The following is a 14,269-nucleotide window of genomic DNA, read 5'->3' on the forward strand; positions in this document are numbered from 1 at the left end:
TCTAATAAAGTAAACTCTAGAATCAGCCGTTTGTGTCAGTCACACAAGTGTTTGACTTCATTATTTTTTTACTGGATGTCGTGGACAGCAACGCAGACTGAAACTCTTTATACGACGAGGTAGTCAGGCGGGACGCGGGATCAGAGAGAAGCTGCAGGATGAAGAGAAGGAGGTGATTGATACAGAGCGACCGTCTCTCTGCTTGTAACCCCGGTATGGAGCTGCTCAGGCATTTCCAGAGCCGTACCAAAAAAGCCCGCTGACAGTTGGAGAGCTTATCCGTACGCGGGAATCGGACTCATGCTGCCGGCAGGAAGTCGCGCACAATCTTTTTTTTTACACCTTTCCACTTGTCGGCCTGTTCGTTTCCACTCCAGAGGTAAAGGTTGCTACGGGTGTAATTCCACTCACCCGTATCTTGCTGAGCTTCATCTGAATCTTCTTGGAGACCAGATCGGCCCAGTAGGGCTCGCACAGGAAGTCCCAGAAGACCCGGCCGAGAACGGCGTTCACCCAGGCAACGGTATCCTCCTCGTCTCCTCGGGGCTGCATCTGAGCTGCAGAGGCGCCCTGGAGCTGCACACAGGGCAGATGATAAACACCAGGAGAGGCGGACATCAATCCCAAATCTCCGTACAGAACTATAAAACATTTAATCCCTGACTGATACCACTTCGATTCTACGTCCTCGTAATTAGCTTGTTTGTAACTGCAAGTGAGATGCTGAGTTTGTCACCGGGGAGAGGAAGATGTGTTAATAGTGTAAACCGTGCTACCTTCTTATCAGCCCCGGGGCTGCTGTGTGGACTCTGGAGATCGGGGCTGGCAGCTGCAGGGCTGACTGCCATCTGCTTTGGCAGTAAAGAGCCCATGTAGACACCGTAGTCCAGCAGAGGCTTGGCTTTGGCACTTCCCGCCGTCGTCGAGGAGACGGGCGAGTCCTTGGACCTGGGCTGAGAGGCCAGCACCTCGTCCAGACTGCCGCGGCTGCTGCTGCGACTGTGAGGGCTCAGAGCTGAGGGGACCACGGCAAACATCAGAAATTAAAGACACTCATATTACAGTTTGTGCTCTTTCTGTTGTTTACGAATGGATCGAGGTGATGTAAACCCTGGAAAAAAAAAAAAAAAAAAAAAAAAATCTCAACACAAATTTTCTACTCGCCTTTCTTACTCCCGACAACACTGGAGCCTTTCTTCATCTCCGCCTTGAGTTTAGAGGCAGACAGAAATCTCTGGAACCATTCCTCCTTCTCCCGCCCAGTCCTCCCGAACAGGTAGAGGGACAGGTCTCTGCCGGAGGAGGACGGCGGTCCTCGCTCCTGTGCTCCTCCCGACCCCTCTCCTCGGTCTCTGGCGCTCACGCCCTCGCTGGCCTCCCACCTGTCACCTTCTGCCTTCGACATGAAGTCGTCTTGTTTGGCCAGTTCGATGCAGATGGGGTATTTTTTGTTCCAGATTCGCTTCCTGGCCAGGCTCTGAGGCACCAGATAGACCTGAGGGAGGATTCAGGAGAAATCAATGTCTCGTAAAGTTTGATCTTCTAAATTTCCAAACCTTTTCTCAATAATTCCAAGATATGACGGCCAACTTTCTACCATCTACTTAATGGACTTAAATACCAGAAAAATGTGTTGTTCAAAGATTTATCAGCTTAAGGTGACATTTTCCACTGATCAAAGATAAGGAACGATTTAAGGCTATTTTCCACTGTTTCCGTCTCCGACACGGCTGCTGGAGTGAATCCCCGTCATTAAAGTTAATGCTTCACATCAGTAGCGTCCCAGAAGCGAATCGCTGCGCTGCTCGCCTGAAGGTAGGCGGTGAGTTTATTTTTTTGACGGAAGCCGCTCGGAGACCACCGCGAGCGAGCAGGAAGTGTGTTGGGAGAAAATCCGGTAAATAAAAAAATAAACCAAAACGTGCAAACTCCAGATCGTAAAAACACATCACTATATCACCGTCTACTGCATTCTCCTACTGCCACATACACACACACACACACACACGGTACGTGAAATAGTTACACAATAAATAGGATTCGTGTTTTTAATGACTCAAACTCAGCAGGCTGTATTAAGTTTGTCAGTAGGCTGCAGCACAGAGAAGGAAATGACAACAATGACCACAAAACGGAAAAAAAAAAAAGAAGAAGCCATTTAACGACGTTTACATCCAATAAAAGACCCGAAAACAAGGAAACATGATTTCGGTGGAATATGCAGGTTATGATAAAAACTGTACAGATATATACATTTCTAATTTGTGCGTGTGTGCGCGTGTGCGCGTGCGTGTGTGTGTGTGTGTGTGTGTGTGTGTGTGTGTGTGTGCGCGTGTGCGACGACAGCAGTGTAACCACGTACTCTACTGTTGGTGAGGTCGTAGATCTTCTGACTGATGTAGCTGACGTCTGGTTTGGGTTCGTTGTGTGAGGTGCGGCGGGCGACGTTGTGGTTGGGTTTGGACAGACGGATGATGGAGCCCTCCAGGCGGACGTACACGGAGTGCGTCAGGGTGGCGTGGTACGTCTCCGGGTCGTAGTTCAGGATCTCGTTCATCCAGCCCTGCGAGAAAGACGCACAGATTCGAGGACCGAGCTGCAAAAATCACGTCGAACTAGAAAAGTAGACGAGTATTGCCATTCGGATCAATTTTTCCCTTTTTTTAAAAAAAAATACTCTCCGTATTGCATTTCCTTTCCGAGATACACAGAAGACAGCGATCTGATGAGGACACTGTAAATATCCGCGTTGTCGCCTGCGTAACATATTTCCACGGTGATAGAAAAGGTGAGCTGAAGTTCACACACGGCGTCTCAGAACTACCGTCTTTTCAAGCGCAGCCACAAACGAGTTTGTTGTCACTTGCTCGGCGAGGAAGCCTTTGAAATTCATCCGGCTATATTCAGCCGGCATCTGTCAGCAGTTCAGTTGCTGCTTTGTCACTTCGGTGTGAAAACCGCCGTGGAAAAATGCCTCTTAAAAAGAGGCAGGTTTGACTTTATTCACGGACGCAGCCGAACGGAGTGTCATGATAAAGTATCTCATTGTTTTCGGAGTAGAAAAATGAATGTTAAAAAAACGATTCGTCAATATTACATGAATGACTCTGAATGATTTTTGCTTTAGGTCTATAAATATCTTTCTGAATGTTTCTTTGGATGTAATGAACAGTATTAACTCTGACCGGAGCGTCCATCTTATCCATGAAACAAACCAAAGGAGAAAATTCTGATCAGCTGCATTACTACGCTCGATGATCATTGGTGACGTCATTTGATAGGCACATCTTTTCATAGGTATAATATCTGTCACAACTATAATCCGCAGAAGATGCCGTGTAACCAAATGAACTCCGTACCAATGTACTCATCCTGAATTTGTGTCGAATCATATTTCAGCCAAACTGTTGCATATTGAAGTGCAGGCAGAAGCGTCCCCTTTTGTTAATGTCAGGAATGTCCTAATCCATTTGTTCAAATGCAAGTAACAACAAAACAAAATGGAAATTTGTTGAATACGAGAGTGGTCAAATAAGTTCAGAGACGGATCGGTGTTGCAAACGAGCGGAGCACAGCAGCATAACGTGCACGGAGCAGAGGGAGCCAATAACCTTCATGAGCAAGTATTCGGCGCGTGATCAACATCAGCACCCGAGTTCAGCACGTTTCTGGGACAACTGGTACGTGAACATTTGTGATTTCACTGCGGAGCTGAAACTGGAGCAGAGAAACATCAGATTTTGGGTCAAACTCTGGAAACGGTCAACAGAGACCCTGGAAATGCTTCAGAAAGTCTACGGCGACGAAGTAGACTTGAGTGACGTTCACGTTTCGAGAGGGGGCGGAGCTTCACTGTCCGAGACCGAAGAAGACGCTTCAGGTCAGGAGACACCAGGTGGGTTTTCTTTGACGTTGGCGGTGGTTGTGTCACCGTGAATTCGTCCCCCAGAGTCAGACTGTCGACAAGTTCTACTGGAACCTTCTGAGGCGTCTGAGGGTTGTTAGCTGTTTGTTAGCGTTGATAGGTGTTTGTTAGCGTCATTAGCTGTTTGTTAGCATCGTTAGCTGTTTGTTAGCGTCGTTAGGTGTTTGTTAGCATCGTTAGCTGTTTGCTAACTTGAGTTAAGATGGTTTTAAGCTAAATTAGCAGTTAGCAGGTTGTTAGCATTGTTTGCTTTATGTTAACTTGAATTGAGCTGGGTTTTTTTTGCAATGTTAGCTGGTTGTCAGACTGTCAACACAGTTATATTATGACCTTCTGAGGCGTCTGAGGGAAAACCTTCACTGTCATGACATTTTTTGCAGCCCTGACAGAATGAAATCCAAAAGTTTATTAATTGACTAAAAAAAAAAGAGAGGCGAATATTAACCGACCTTGTAGATTTCTGGCTCCTTGATGTCCAACTTGGTGAGATTCCACGACTTCCCGTGGTGTCTGGAATGTCTGAAGTCTCCTCCAGAAGGTTTTGGTCCCGTCAGCCACACAACACCGATGGCTAAAAGAAATCCCAGTCCGATCCCAAGCAGCACGGCTCCGACGTAGCTCGGCAGAGGTAATACAAAACACCCGTAGAGCAGTAAAGTGAGGATGAGGAGAGTATAGTGCGGCACGCTCGGCGGTTCGATGCTCTCAGATTCATCTTCGCTGCAGGATTCAGTACTTCCACTCTGTGGCACTTTATTGTGGCTTCCAGTATTATCAGATCGATCGACGGCGTCGCCCTCCGTGTCGGTACCCGTCTCAAAGTCCTCGCTGTACAGGATGCAGTAGTCCTCGTCCTCCTGTTTGGCGAGAGCAGACATGGAGCACTTGTCCAACGACATGGAAAGCAGGGATGATTTGTTGGGGCTCTTCGTGTCAACAGAAAGGTTGACGGGCGATTCATCCGGACCAGAGGCCTCGCTGTTGGGGCTTTCGACCTCCCAGTCACCTCCTTCCTCCTCCTTGATGCAGTAGTTGTTGTTGTTGCTCTCCAGCTGCCCGTTGGAAGAGGTGATGGTGGAGAGTTCGGAGGCGCTGGCGGAGAGCGCCTTGGGCCGGTAGATGCTGCTGCCGACCAAGCTGCTGCTCTTTTCGTCCATGATCTTACTCAGCAGTTGGAGCGGTTCGGACATCACCTCGGAGAGACGGCGCTTGGTGTCCTCGATCCGCGCCTCCACCTCCGAGACATTGAAGAAGCTGCGGGTGTCCTGCGAGGTCAGCGGCGAGGTGGGGGCGGTTTTCGAATCGCTTGCCGCCGCCGACGACATGGCGGCAGACCGAGACTGCGTGAACTGCTTGAAGAGTTGCAGGTTGAGGCGGGATTCTGGAGGACGGTACGGTGTGGTGGAGGAGGAAGAGGAGGAGGAAGAGGAGGAGGAGTCCTGGGATGTATCCGAGGATAGAGATTTGACGAGAGCCTTCATGAGATGCCGGTGCCTCACTGACGGAGCGGGAACAGAGGAGGCTCCATCACGAGACTCGGCGTCGGAGGAGAAAGACTTCACCAGGCTCAGGAAAGGTTTGTCACTGGAGGGGAAGCTCAGAGACTTCGTCGGAGAGGAGTTGGACGCCGCAGCTTTTTGCTCAGACATGACTGAAGACCGAGGTTGCGTGGGGGAACTGTTAGTGTGATGTCTCGAAACAGGTGAAAGTCTGGATGATTCGGGAGCGACACCGGCTGCGGAGTCCGATGGCACGCCTTCAAACAACTCCTCACTAGCTTCTAAGGCTGTCAGAACTTGTGAGTCATCAGGAGCGGCTGAGGTAGCGGAGACAGTTGCTCTGTAAAGATCTTCTTCCTCCTCCTCTTCCTCCTTCCCAAGAGCTGAGAAGTGGATGGTGATGGAGTCCTTTGACAGCGATCGCTGGACATGGAGCTTGGGGACCACAGCTTGTGGCTGTTTATCTGTGGAGTGAGTACTCTTTGCATGGCGAGGATACCGGCTGGTCATTTCAGTACTCCCACTGAGACGCAGTCTGCAAGGACAGAACAGAGATCACGCCACATTAATAAAATAACAGAAATATAATTAGGTATTTTGATAACTGAAAATGTTTTCATTATTTCATTTCTTAATTTTTTTATTACATCTTTGCTAGTTCGGAGCAGTTTGGAGCAGGAAGTGACCATATTTGGGCGAGATGGGGTGGAGCGAGCGGTGGATTTGACTGATCTGATTGGAAACCTGTCCATACTACATCCTGCCCCCCGATACCTGTAACCTGACTGCACCACAGGCCTGTCAATCAAACAGACATGCCCCCAAAAACACATGTTTTTTAAGCTTATTTCCTAATTAATGACGGGATTATTATCAGATGGACCTCCAGAAAACTAATAAGAAGGAGCGACTTTAGCTAACAACACCGAGATAACTGGTGGAGAAATTTGATTGACTTGGAATTTAATGAGAGAAGTTGAATGGGAGTCTATGGAGCTGGAGGCTTTTTGGAGCCTACCTCTAGTGGCTCCCAGTGGTATTGCAGCTTTAGGCACTTCTCCATCGGCCTCATTTTTCAGAGCCGGAAGCTACAACGCTTCTATATACAGTCAATGGTTCTTTCCTATGAAGAGAAACACATTAATCTGGATGGGAGGCTGCGGGCCAAAAATAAATGTTTATATTGTGTGAAAATACATTTCACTTCAAATTAAAATATTTTACAGAAAAATAACCTTCTAAATCAAAAATAAAATGTCAGAAAAATCGTACAAACTACTCTTTAATCTCGAGTCAGTGACGTAGGACACAGTAATAGGAGCGATAGAGAGAACACCATCACTCTTCGTATGCAAGACGGAGGCTGATCGAATTTAATAGAGAAGCTTAAATCATGTTTATTAGCTGCACAAAACCTACAGTTTGGATTTTAGAGCACTTGAGAATCAGGCGAAAAAGATGTCCCACGGTGGGCCAAGACAAAGAAGGTGAGGGCCAAACCCCAAATTGGGCCGCTCTGGTCGATTATTTATGATGATAGACTCGCGTTCTTTATAAAAAAATTTTTTTTTTTAAAAAAAGACCATCTCTCAATCCGTTATAGTGCAAAACAGACAGTCCTGGTGAAGTTTCTAGCCAAAAGGTTACAAAAAAAAAATAAAAAGGCGTTTAAAAACAACGTATATTAGAAGAAGCAAATGTGTGCACCATCCCTCAAAAAGACTTCTCTACAGAGAATTTCTCATTCCTGTCTGGGGGAGATATGAAACATCATATTCTCATTAGACAGGATGCTGATGTCAATACATTACTGAATCCCCAGCCATCTATTAAGGAACTACAACTGGTGTATATCATGTTAATTTAGCTTCCCGTTTCAAGGAAATTATGTGTATTTGCGACTGTGTGGGTGCTCACAAAGGTAGTGTTTGATTGTGTCAGACTTCGGTTCATTAGCGAAACGCTCTGTGATTAGAGCGCCAAATCCCACTCACCACCTGCTGACACTCTCACAAATACCTGCCACAAACCCCGTTTAAATATTCAGCACAATCAAAGAGCCTCATCAGGTGCAATCGAGACCAAAGAAGGCAACAACGACAAGGAAGACCGACGAAGCGCGTGAACGCTGCAGCAAAACTCTATATTTGACAATTGGACGAAACTTTACAACGGTTTCGAGAATAATGAATGTTTTTTTTCATTTTAGGTTGCAAACATAAACAAAAACCAGACTTTTGGACTTTGACTTTCTTGCTTAACAATGTCCGTAAAACTCCCAACATCCTGAAAGGTCTTTATTACGTAATTACACTGTGAGGCACCCGTTAAACACACATATTACAACACAGACCTGGAGGGCACAACTCCAGAGACAACAGACTACAGCCACAGTCCAGATAACGAACTTGAATGATGTAACACTTAATAATGATGGCGATTATTGTGTGCTGGTACCACCAAACATTAATACATTGATCTGGCCGAGCTCCACCGAGGACTGTTTCCAGTTGTTGCATCTTAGCGGTGCAGAGGTCAGCTTGATTTTGAAACTGCTGGAGCAGCTCTCAACCAATCAGCGTTGACCATCTAATACCGCCGAAACTCGCCTCCTAACATCGCAGTGAAGACTGAAGCTGTGAGTGATGGTTCGACTGCAAGTAACCAAACTTGATAGTTTACATGTGAGATTGTACATCGGTGTTCAGACTTCCACATCTGCATGTGACTCGTGTAACTATGATTTTAGGGTGGTACTAAACTTCCCGGTGTAATGCAGAACAATGTGCTTATGAGGGAAGAATTCATTGTTAAGCTGCACTTTTCCTTCACTTCATACTTGGTATGTGGCTTGTTGAAAAAGCCAAATTATACAACAAGTAGTTTCTGACCCAGAGATCCGATTGGTCAACTGTACATTTGCAAAATCAGCATGACATCACACCCTGTTCATCACTAGAAACATCCCTCCACCTCCTTAATGGGAATATATGATTGGAATAGATTTTCATATAATATACAATATAATGTTGTTTTTACTTGTTATAGGTCTGTTAATTGTGACCCGTTTGGTGAAATCGGTTCTCACCTGCTCCTTTTTTGTCGCTCCCAGCACCCGTACCGTAACACCACGGACAGTCACGTACTTAAAATCCTAGCGGCGGCTAGCTGGACCGGTTTGGTTTTAACACGTGACGCGGTGCTAAAATCTTAAAAATACACGAGTCCATCGATATATTTTTTTTCAGCAGATATCTTGGTTACAACCAGACTGAGCGAGCCAAGAAGTTTGGTGGTCCTGTGTGCTGTATTTATTCAGTTTAAGAAAGCAATAAAACGGACTAGAAATCGTCTGGGTTGTTAGGTCGTTGCTAAGGGTCGGACTACTTCCTGGAGTAGCAAACATTGCATACATCACATAAGAGACTACTGACTTCAGCGATGCTTACAGACCGCATCACTGTCGTGCCGATAAATGAAGTTAAAGCACACGCTCAGGTCTGATGTAGCTCACAGACACCTCTGACACCACAGCGCCTCGGTCAACCTCGGTCGTTGTGTTTGTACTATACAAATAAATTAGACTTGACACAACACAGCTCTTTCACATTCACTATTAAGAGTAATTCATGATGAGAACTGCTATCATCCATTTTCGTTGCGAAGACGTCGCCAGACTCTTCTGGCAACACAACGCGATCGATCTGTTGGTTCTTGTGTGTCTCTGCGTGACGTCCTCGGGATGTGAAAACAGAAATAACGGCGGTGCCTTGTTGACATTTGGCTCGTGTTTTGTCCGGACAGCGGAGGTGACAAGAGGTCACGCTGGCTCGCTCACTTGCAGACAAAACTTCGCCACTCATTGTCACATGGGTCACGAGTGAGCTTGTTACTCAGCCAGGCAGTCTGCCAGCCACCTCTGTCCCCGGCGATCCAGCCCTTCGGGCCCGCGGCAACACAATGAGGCCATTCTGGTGGACGGCCAGTTGGACGAGGATTTCACTTTAGCATACAGGACTCCGAGGAACAGGCGGTGTTTGCCAGCAGCGCTTTAGGATTAGTGGTAAGATGGGTGAGTAGGTACATGATTGGCGTGTATGGTTGGAGAGCTGGTTCTATCTCCAAAAGAAGCACTATGGAAGTGGAACAAACAAACACATCAAAAAGTGGGCATGTACAAATACGTATTTATGCATTTGGCCGTCCATCCAAGTGTGTATCTTCACACACTAACAATGAAGACTCCTGTTTTTCTCGTGTCCCCAGAGCCTCTCTCCGAGCCAATGAACAGACTTAGACGACAGTGCAGAACGCAATCTTTGCCATTGATGCTGATGAAGCTAATTACAAGAAGCAAGCCGGCCTCATTAACCCTCGTGTTTTGCTCTCATTAGGGACCCGTTCACACTTCACTTCTTCTTTATAGAGCAGCAGGCAGAGGGAATAAAAAAGTGACTCACAGAGAGCGATTACATGGACTCAGAGGCTGAACATGATTGGGCCTGTTTATTCCGAGTATTGTTGAGAAAAATGATAATAAGCCGGGGATGTGAGAAAGATGTCGTTGTAATTAAAAACCTTTGATATGAAATGTTTATTTTTCACAGCGGTGTCTTTTTACCAACATGTGTAGTGGCCTAAATTTAAAATGGATTTATCCTGTCTTAAGGGCCATGGTACATTTATAAACGTAATATTTCCGGCAATCAGGAGTCAAATCAGTGCTGCATTTTAGCTCAGCAGGAAACTAATTCAACATAGTTGTGAACTTTTTAAGTGTCTTAAGGTCTTATTTGTCACCTAAGATATAAAAGAGTTTAGCTCGCCAACTTTACACAGCTTTTATACCAGGCACATTTTTAATATTACCAGAGGAATATTGGCAAACGTAGGAACAAATAAAGCCAACATTAATGCAGACAATCAATGTACAGCTAGATTATAGACTGTAGTTTAGGAGTTTAGTTAAAGTCAGGATCTGTAACCAGTAGTCCTACTTGGCTTCTTGAATGCGATGCTACAATAAATGACAGAAACAAATACAGGAAGGAAATATAAACAGGCCATCATATTTTGTATTAGAGTTTAAAACTGCAATAATTGCCGATCAGCAGGAAAAATACAATCAATTAACTATTACATTTTTTATTTTATTTTTTTAACCATTATTGCTGTAAAAACTGATTCCAGCCTTTCAAAATGAAATAGTCGCTGGTTTTTTTTGTCTTCTGTGATAATAAATTGAATTGTGTTGGATTCTGGACTGTTGATTGGATAAATCAAGACAGCTGAACAAGTAACTTTTAAGCTCCTTTTCCACGGCCAGTTCCTTCGTGCACCATTTGGCACAGCTTGTGGATAGTACCTGGTACTCGGTAGTAGTTTTGGTTTCGCCTCCGTCAAAGCTCCAAGCGAACTGAGCTGTAAAAAATCTAAATCACATGGTACAAATATGCAAATATAAATGAAGTGATAAGAAAACCCCCAATAATGAAGAATATGCCATCCATGCAAAAAAACAGTTTTCCCCTGAAAGTCACGCTTGCAGCTGTATCTCAACTGTTCTCTCTACTAGTAACCACTGAGTTCAAAGTTCACAACTGCTCTCAAAGGGATTCAAAAATATCACATGAAATAAAGGAATTCCCTCACTAAAGCAGAAGTATCTAAATGTAGTCAGATGAGGAAAAGTGTATCAACAAAAAGAGGAAACAAGAATTGATGACTTTTACTTGGTTGAATTAAAAACACTTCAACCATCAGTCACTGATGCTCACTGGAAATTCAATACTTCTTTCAACATCAAATATGCTGTTGAAATCAATGTTAATATTTCAGAAACTTTGGGTTCCTTAATGAACCCAGTCCTCGGAGCAGCATGACTCAGCATCTCACTGCGAGGCCTCCTCCTCCATGACCTCATCGGAAGCTCCAAATCACACTTCATCAGCCGGTCTGGAGCCACGAATGTGACTGTAGGGAAGGAAACTCCCACCATGCCATGTGTCATCCAAGCACTTCATCATCTCTTTTCCCGCAACACATGACTGTTGCGATACTCGGTCATGCTACTGGGATCATTGTGGTTATATTACTTCTCAGCATTTATTTTGTGTCTGACATATGAAAATTCAAAGTGCTGCATTGTCAAAAGGTTTATTCAGGAGATCACCTGTCCCACGGAGAGTATTATACAGGAGAAACCTCAGCCACAGAGGCAGCGCCAAGTACACAACCTGCATGGAGGTTGGTGAAGATTACCTCTGTTGGTCTCTAGTTTAAGGCGCTCATCAACCACAGCTACAGTACATGTAAGCACTTAAAGGAGTGAACTAGTGGCCCCCGGTGGTATTGCAGTTTATGGCACTTCGCATTGGCCTCATTTTAAAAAGTGTACAAAAAGTCAAGTATTACCGTGTATCTAAAACAGGCTGATAAATGTCCTCAAGTCTCTTTGACAGTAGGAGTTATGTGACAGTCAATGGAGTAAGGGTCAGTGTGCTCCAAACAAAGGACTTGTTGGGTCCTCCAACAGTTTATGAAACTTCTTTCCCATGAGGGAACTGCATGGGGTCAACAATCGTTGTGCAACAACAATTGCAACATGCTGCAAATGGTCACGTACGCTGTCGGGGCCCCAGTGAAGGCTTAAGATCAATCTTAATCCTTCACTTTTCTACGTACACTGAGACCAGCAACCAGAATGCTTTTGTGGAAATACCCTTGACCTCTCCCTATGTTTTTCCCACCTACCCATGAGTGTGGTTGGATGACTTGCTGTAGCTTCCTTACAGTTGTTGGCGAAGGACACAACATCCGACAATCCAGTGGGACGGGAGTTGCTTTTGCCCCCCCCAAAAAAATCCATTGGCCAATTTTCCTCACCTCTCCAGCTAAATCTAATCTGATTGGTGAGCATGTTTGTTTAAGAGCCGTGCAGCAAATATCACCCAACAGCTCTTTGTAGGTCACTTAGGAGATGGCCTTAATCAAAATAAGCAGAACAGTTACGGAAACTGCTGCTACGTGGCTTTGGGAAAAGAAACACTGCCTTCATATTACAATACACAATGATGGTGCATATTGTGTCTGTTTTCCAGAAGCTCAAAAGTGGCGCTAAATAAAGATTTTTCACTGTGTAAAGATTTGCATAGACAAATATAAGTGTGGATTAACAAGTGAAATTCCCCAGATTAGAGCCCTGAACTCCTAAATGTGTGCGTGAGGCTGAATAAGAGTGGAAGCGTCCGACAGCGTTTCCAGTGTTTGCAGCCCAGTAACCTCACAGTGAGAGTGTTTTATGCAAGTCACCGTGCGCGCGGCTCTCTGCCAATACAACATCGCATGGCAGCCCCCCCGTCGGAGGATCTCAAATGTCAAACGCCACCGTTTCAGATGATATCAGTGGCGTTGAGAGGATGCTCGCTGCGCGATGGGAGATTTAAACTACCGAGAGAAAAACACCCCGAGAGGAGGGAAGACATAATGAAGTCCCGGAACACCGCTCCTGTTGCCGAGGAACGGATTAGAGGAAGTCCCACTTTAAATCCTGCTGTTTATTTTCAGCAGTAATGGCTTTACCTGTGTGTACACGGGCAGAGATGCAAGCGAAAGCCTCTCAGAGCCCAGAGCTCACATTATCCAACGTTGCAGGAATGGTAGCAAACACTTCCAGCTCTGTAATAGCTGCACAGGAGTTATATGCACCATTAAAATGACTCGACACATTTTTTTTAAAAAGAATGGCTCCATGTATCCGTCTCTCTGATTATGTCAACGTTGTCAAGGTCAAGCGGCGACCGGCAGTGACGTCGCCCGTCGGGTTTGTGAACGGCCGTTTTCTTGTTCTGGAGCGACATAAACAACAACAGCCCGACAGAACCGAAACTGTTCCTAAGAATGCAGACAAACTGGTGAGACAGGCGGGGATCGAAGAGGCAGGCGGTGAGGTCATTACGGGTGTCGACCGTCTCCCAGCATTCCTCAGCCGACTGCAACAACATAAACGGCATATTGTCCTAACAAAATATAATTGTATTATTGCTGTTATGGCGCTCGCTCATTATCACTGCTACAAAAAAAACACAACAACTCACGGCTCCTCTGGTGCTGCCGCTTCCGTGAAATGAAATTTTACAGTTGCAAATGTACAAATGAGTCTCGTGACATTTGGACTCGTCAAAACTGAGAAACCGGCGAGGTGCAAGTGTATCTTTTGAATAATACGACCTCCGTAAACAATAAGTGCGAGGCTTCGGTACCGTCGCAGGACTTCATCAGTGAGCATCCGCTGTCTCGTGCTGGGACAATGGACAGGAAAACAAACAATGCCACATAATAAACTCTGAGGGGCCACACACAGGAGGGAGGATTTAACAAGGCAACGCTGTTCGAACGCAGGAGATACGGTCCGAAAGACATGCATGAATCAGATATGGTGGCTGCAGAGATGGTCATGGTCGTGTTGTCACAGCAGAACGGTTTTGTTTAAATACGTACTCTAAATACACCGTTTCTGTCCTATGCTGCTCTTTTCTTTCTCCGCTCTCCCTCCACCCCAACCAGCGGAGGTAGATTGTTCTCCTCCTCTGAGCCCGGTTCTGTCGGCGGTTTCTACCTGTTAAAGCGGAGTTTTTCCTGATGTGGAAATCGTTGATTTGTTTATAAATGTTGTCAGGACATTACGGTGTAAAATGCCCCGCTGTGATTTTTGGTGGGACAGACATAAAATTGAACTGAATTAATTGTATTTCCTGTAAATTCCAAATTCGTAAAGAATAGCAGCCAAAATCACAGTTTAGCTCAACTGTATATATGACATTTTTTATACTAGAGCTTGACTGAA

General features: G+C 45.5%; 1 protein-coding gene across 4 annotated transcripts in view; it reads right to left on the bottom strand.

Annotated features, from left to right (window-relative positions):
- Positions 1 to 14,269, bottom strand: part of LOC138629867 (testis-expressed protein 2-like) — a 34,794-nt gene that overhangs the window by 11,492 nt on the left and 9,033 nt on the right. For all 4 annotated transcript variants that reach the window (XM_069713842.1, XM_069713845.1, XM_069713841.1 and 1 more), the window contains exons 3-7: positions 4,375 to 5,959; positions 2,363 to 2,563; positions 1,165 to 1,495; positions 777 to 1,015; positions 412 to 576 (exon numbers count right to left, since the gene is read on the bottom strand). In XM_069713842.1, the coding sequence (XP_069569943.1) occupies positions 412 to 576; positions 777 to 1,015; positions 1,165 to 1,495; positions 2,363 to 2,563; positions 4,375 to 5,934 (2,496 nt within the window). In that variant the 5' untranslated portion in view covers positions 5,935 to 5,959. The remainder of the gene's footprint in view (positions 1 to 411; positions 577 to 776; positions 1,016 to 1,164; positions 1,496 to 2,362; positions 2,564 to 4,374; positions 5,960 to 14,269) is intronic.

This window comes from Brachyistius frenatus, unplaced genomic scaffold, assembly GCF_029030835.1.
Source record: "Brachyistius frenatus isolate BFR_SWC_R1_liver_20210118 unplaced genomic scaffold, ASM2903083v1 Contig_123, whole genome shotgun sequence".
In the NCBI taxonomy this organism is placed as follows: Eukaryota; Metazoa; Chordata; class Actinopteri; family Embiotocidae; genus Brachyistius; species Brachyistius frenatus.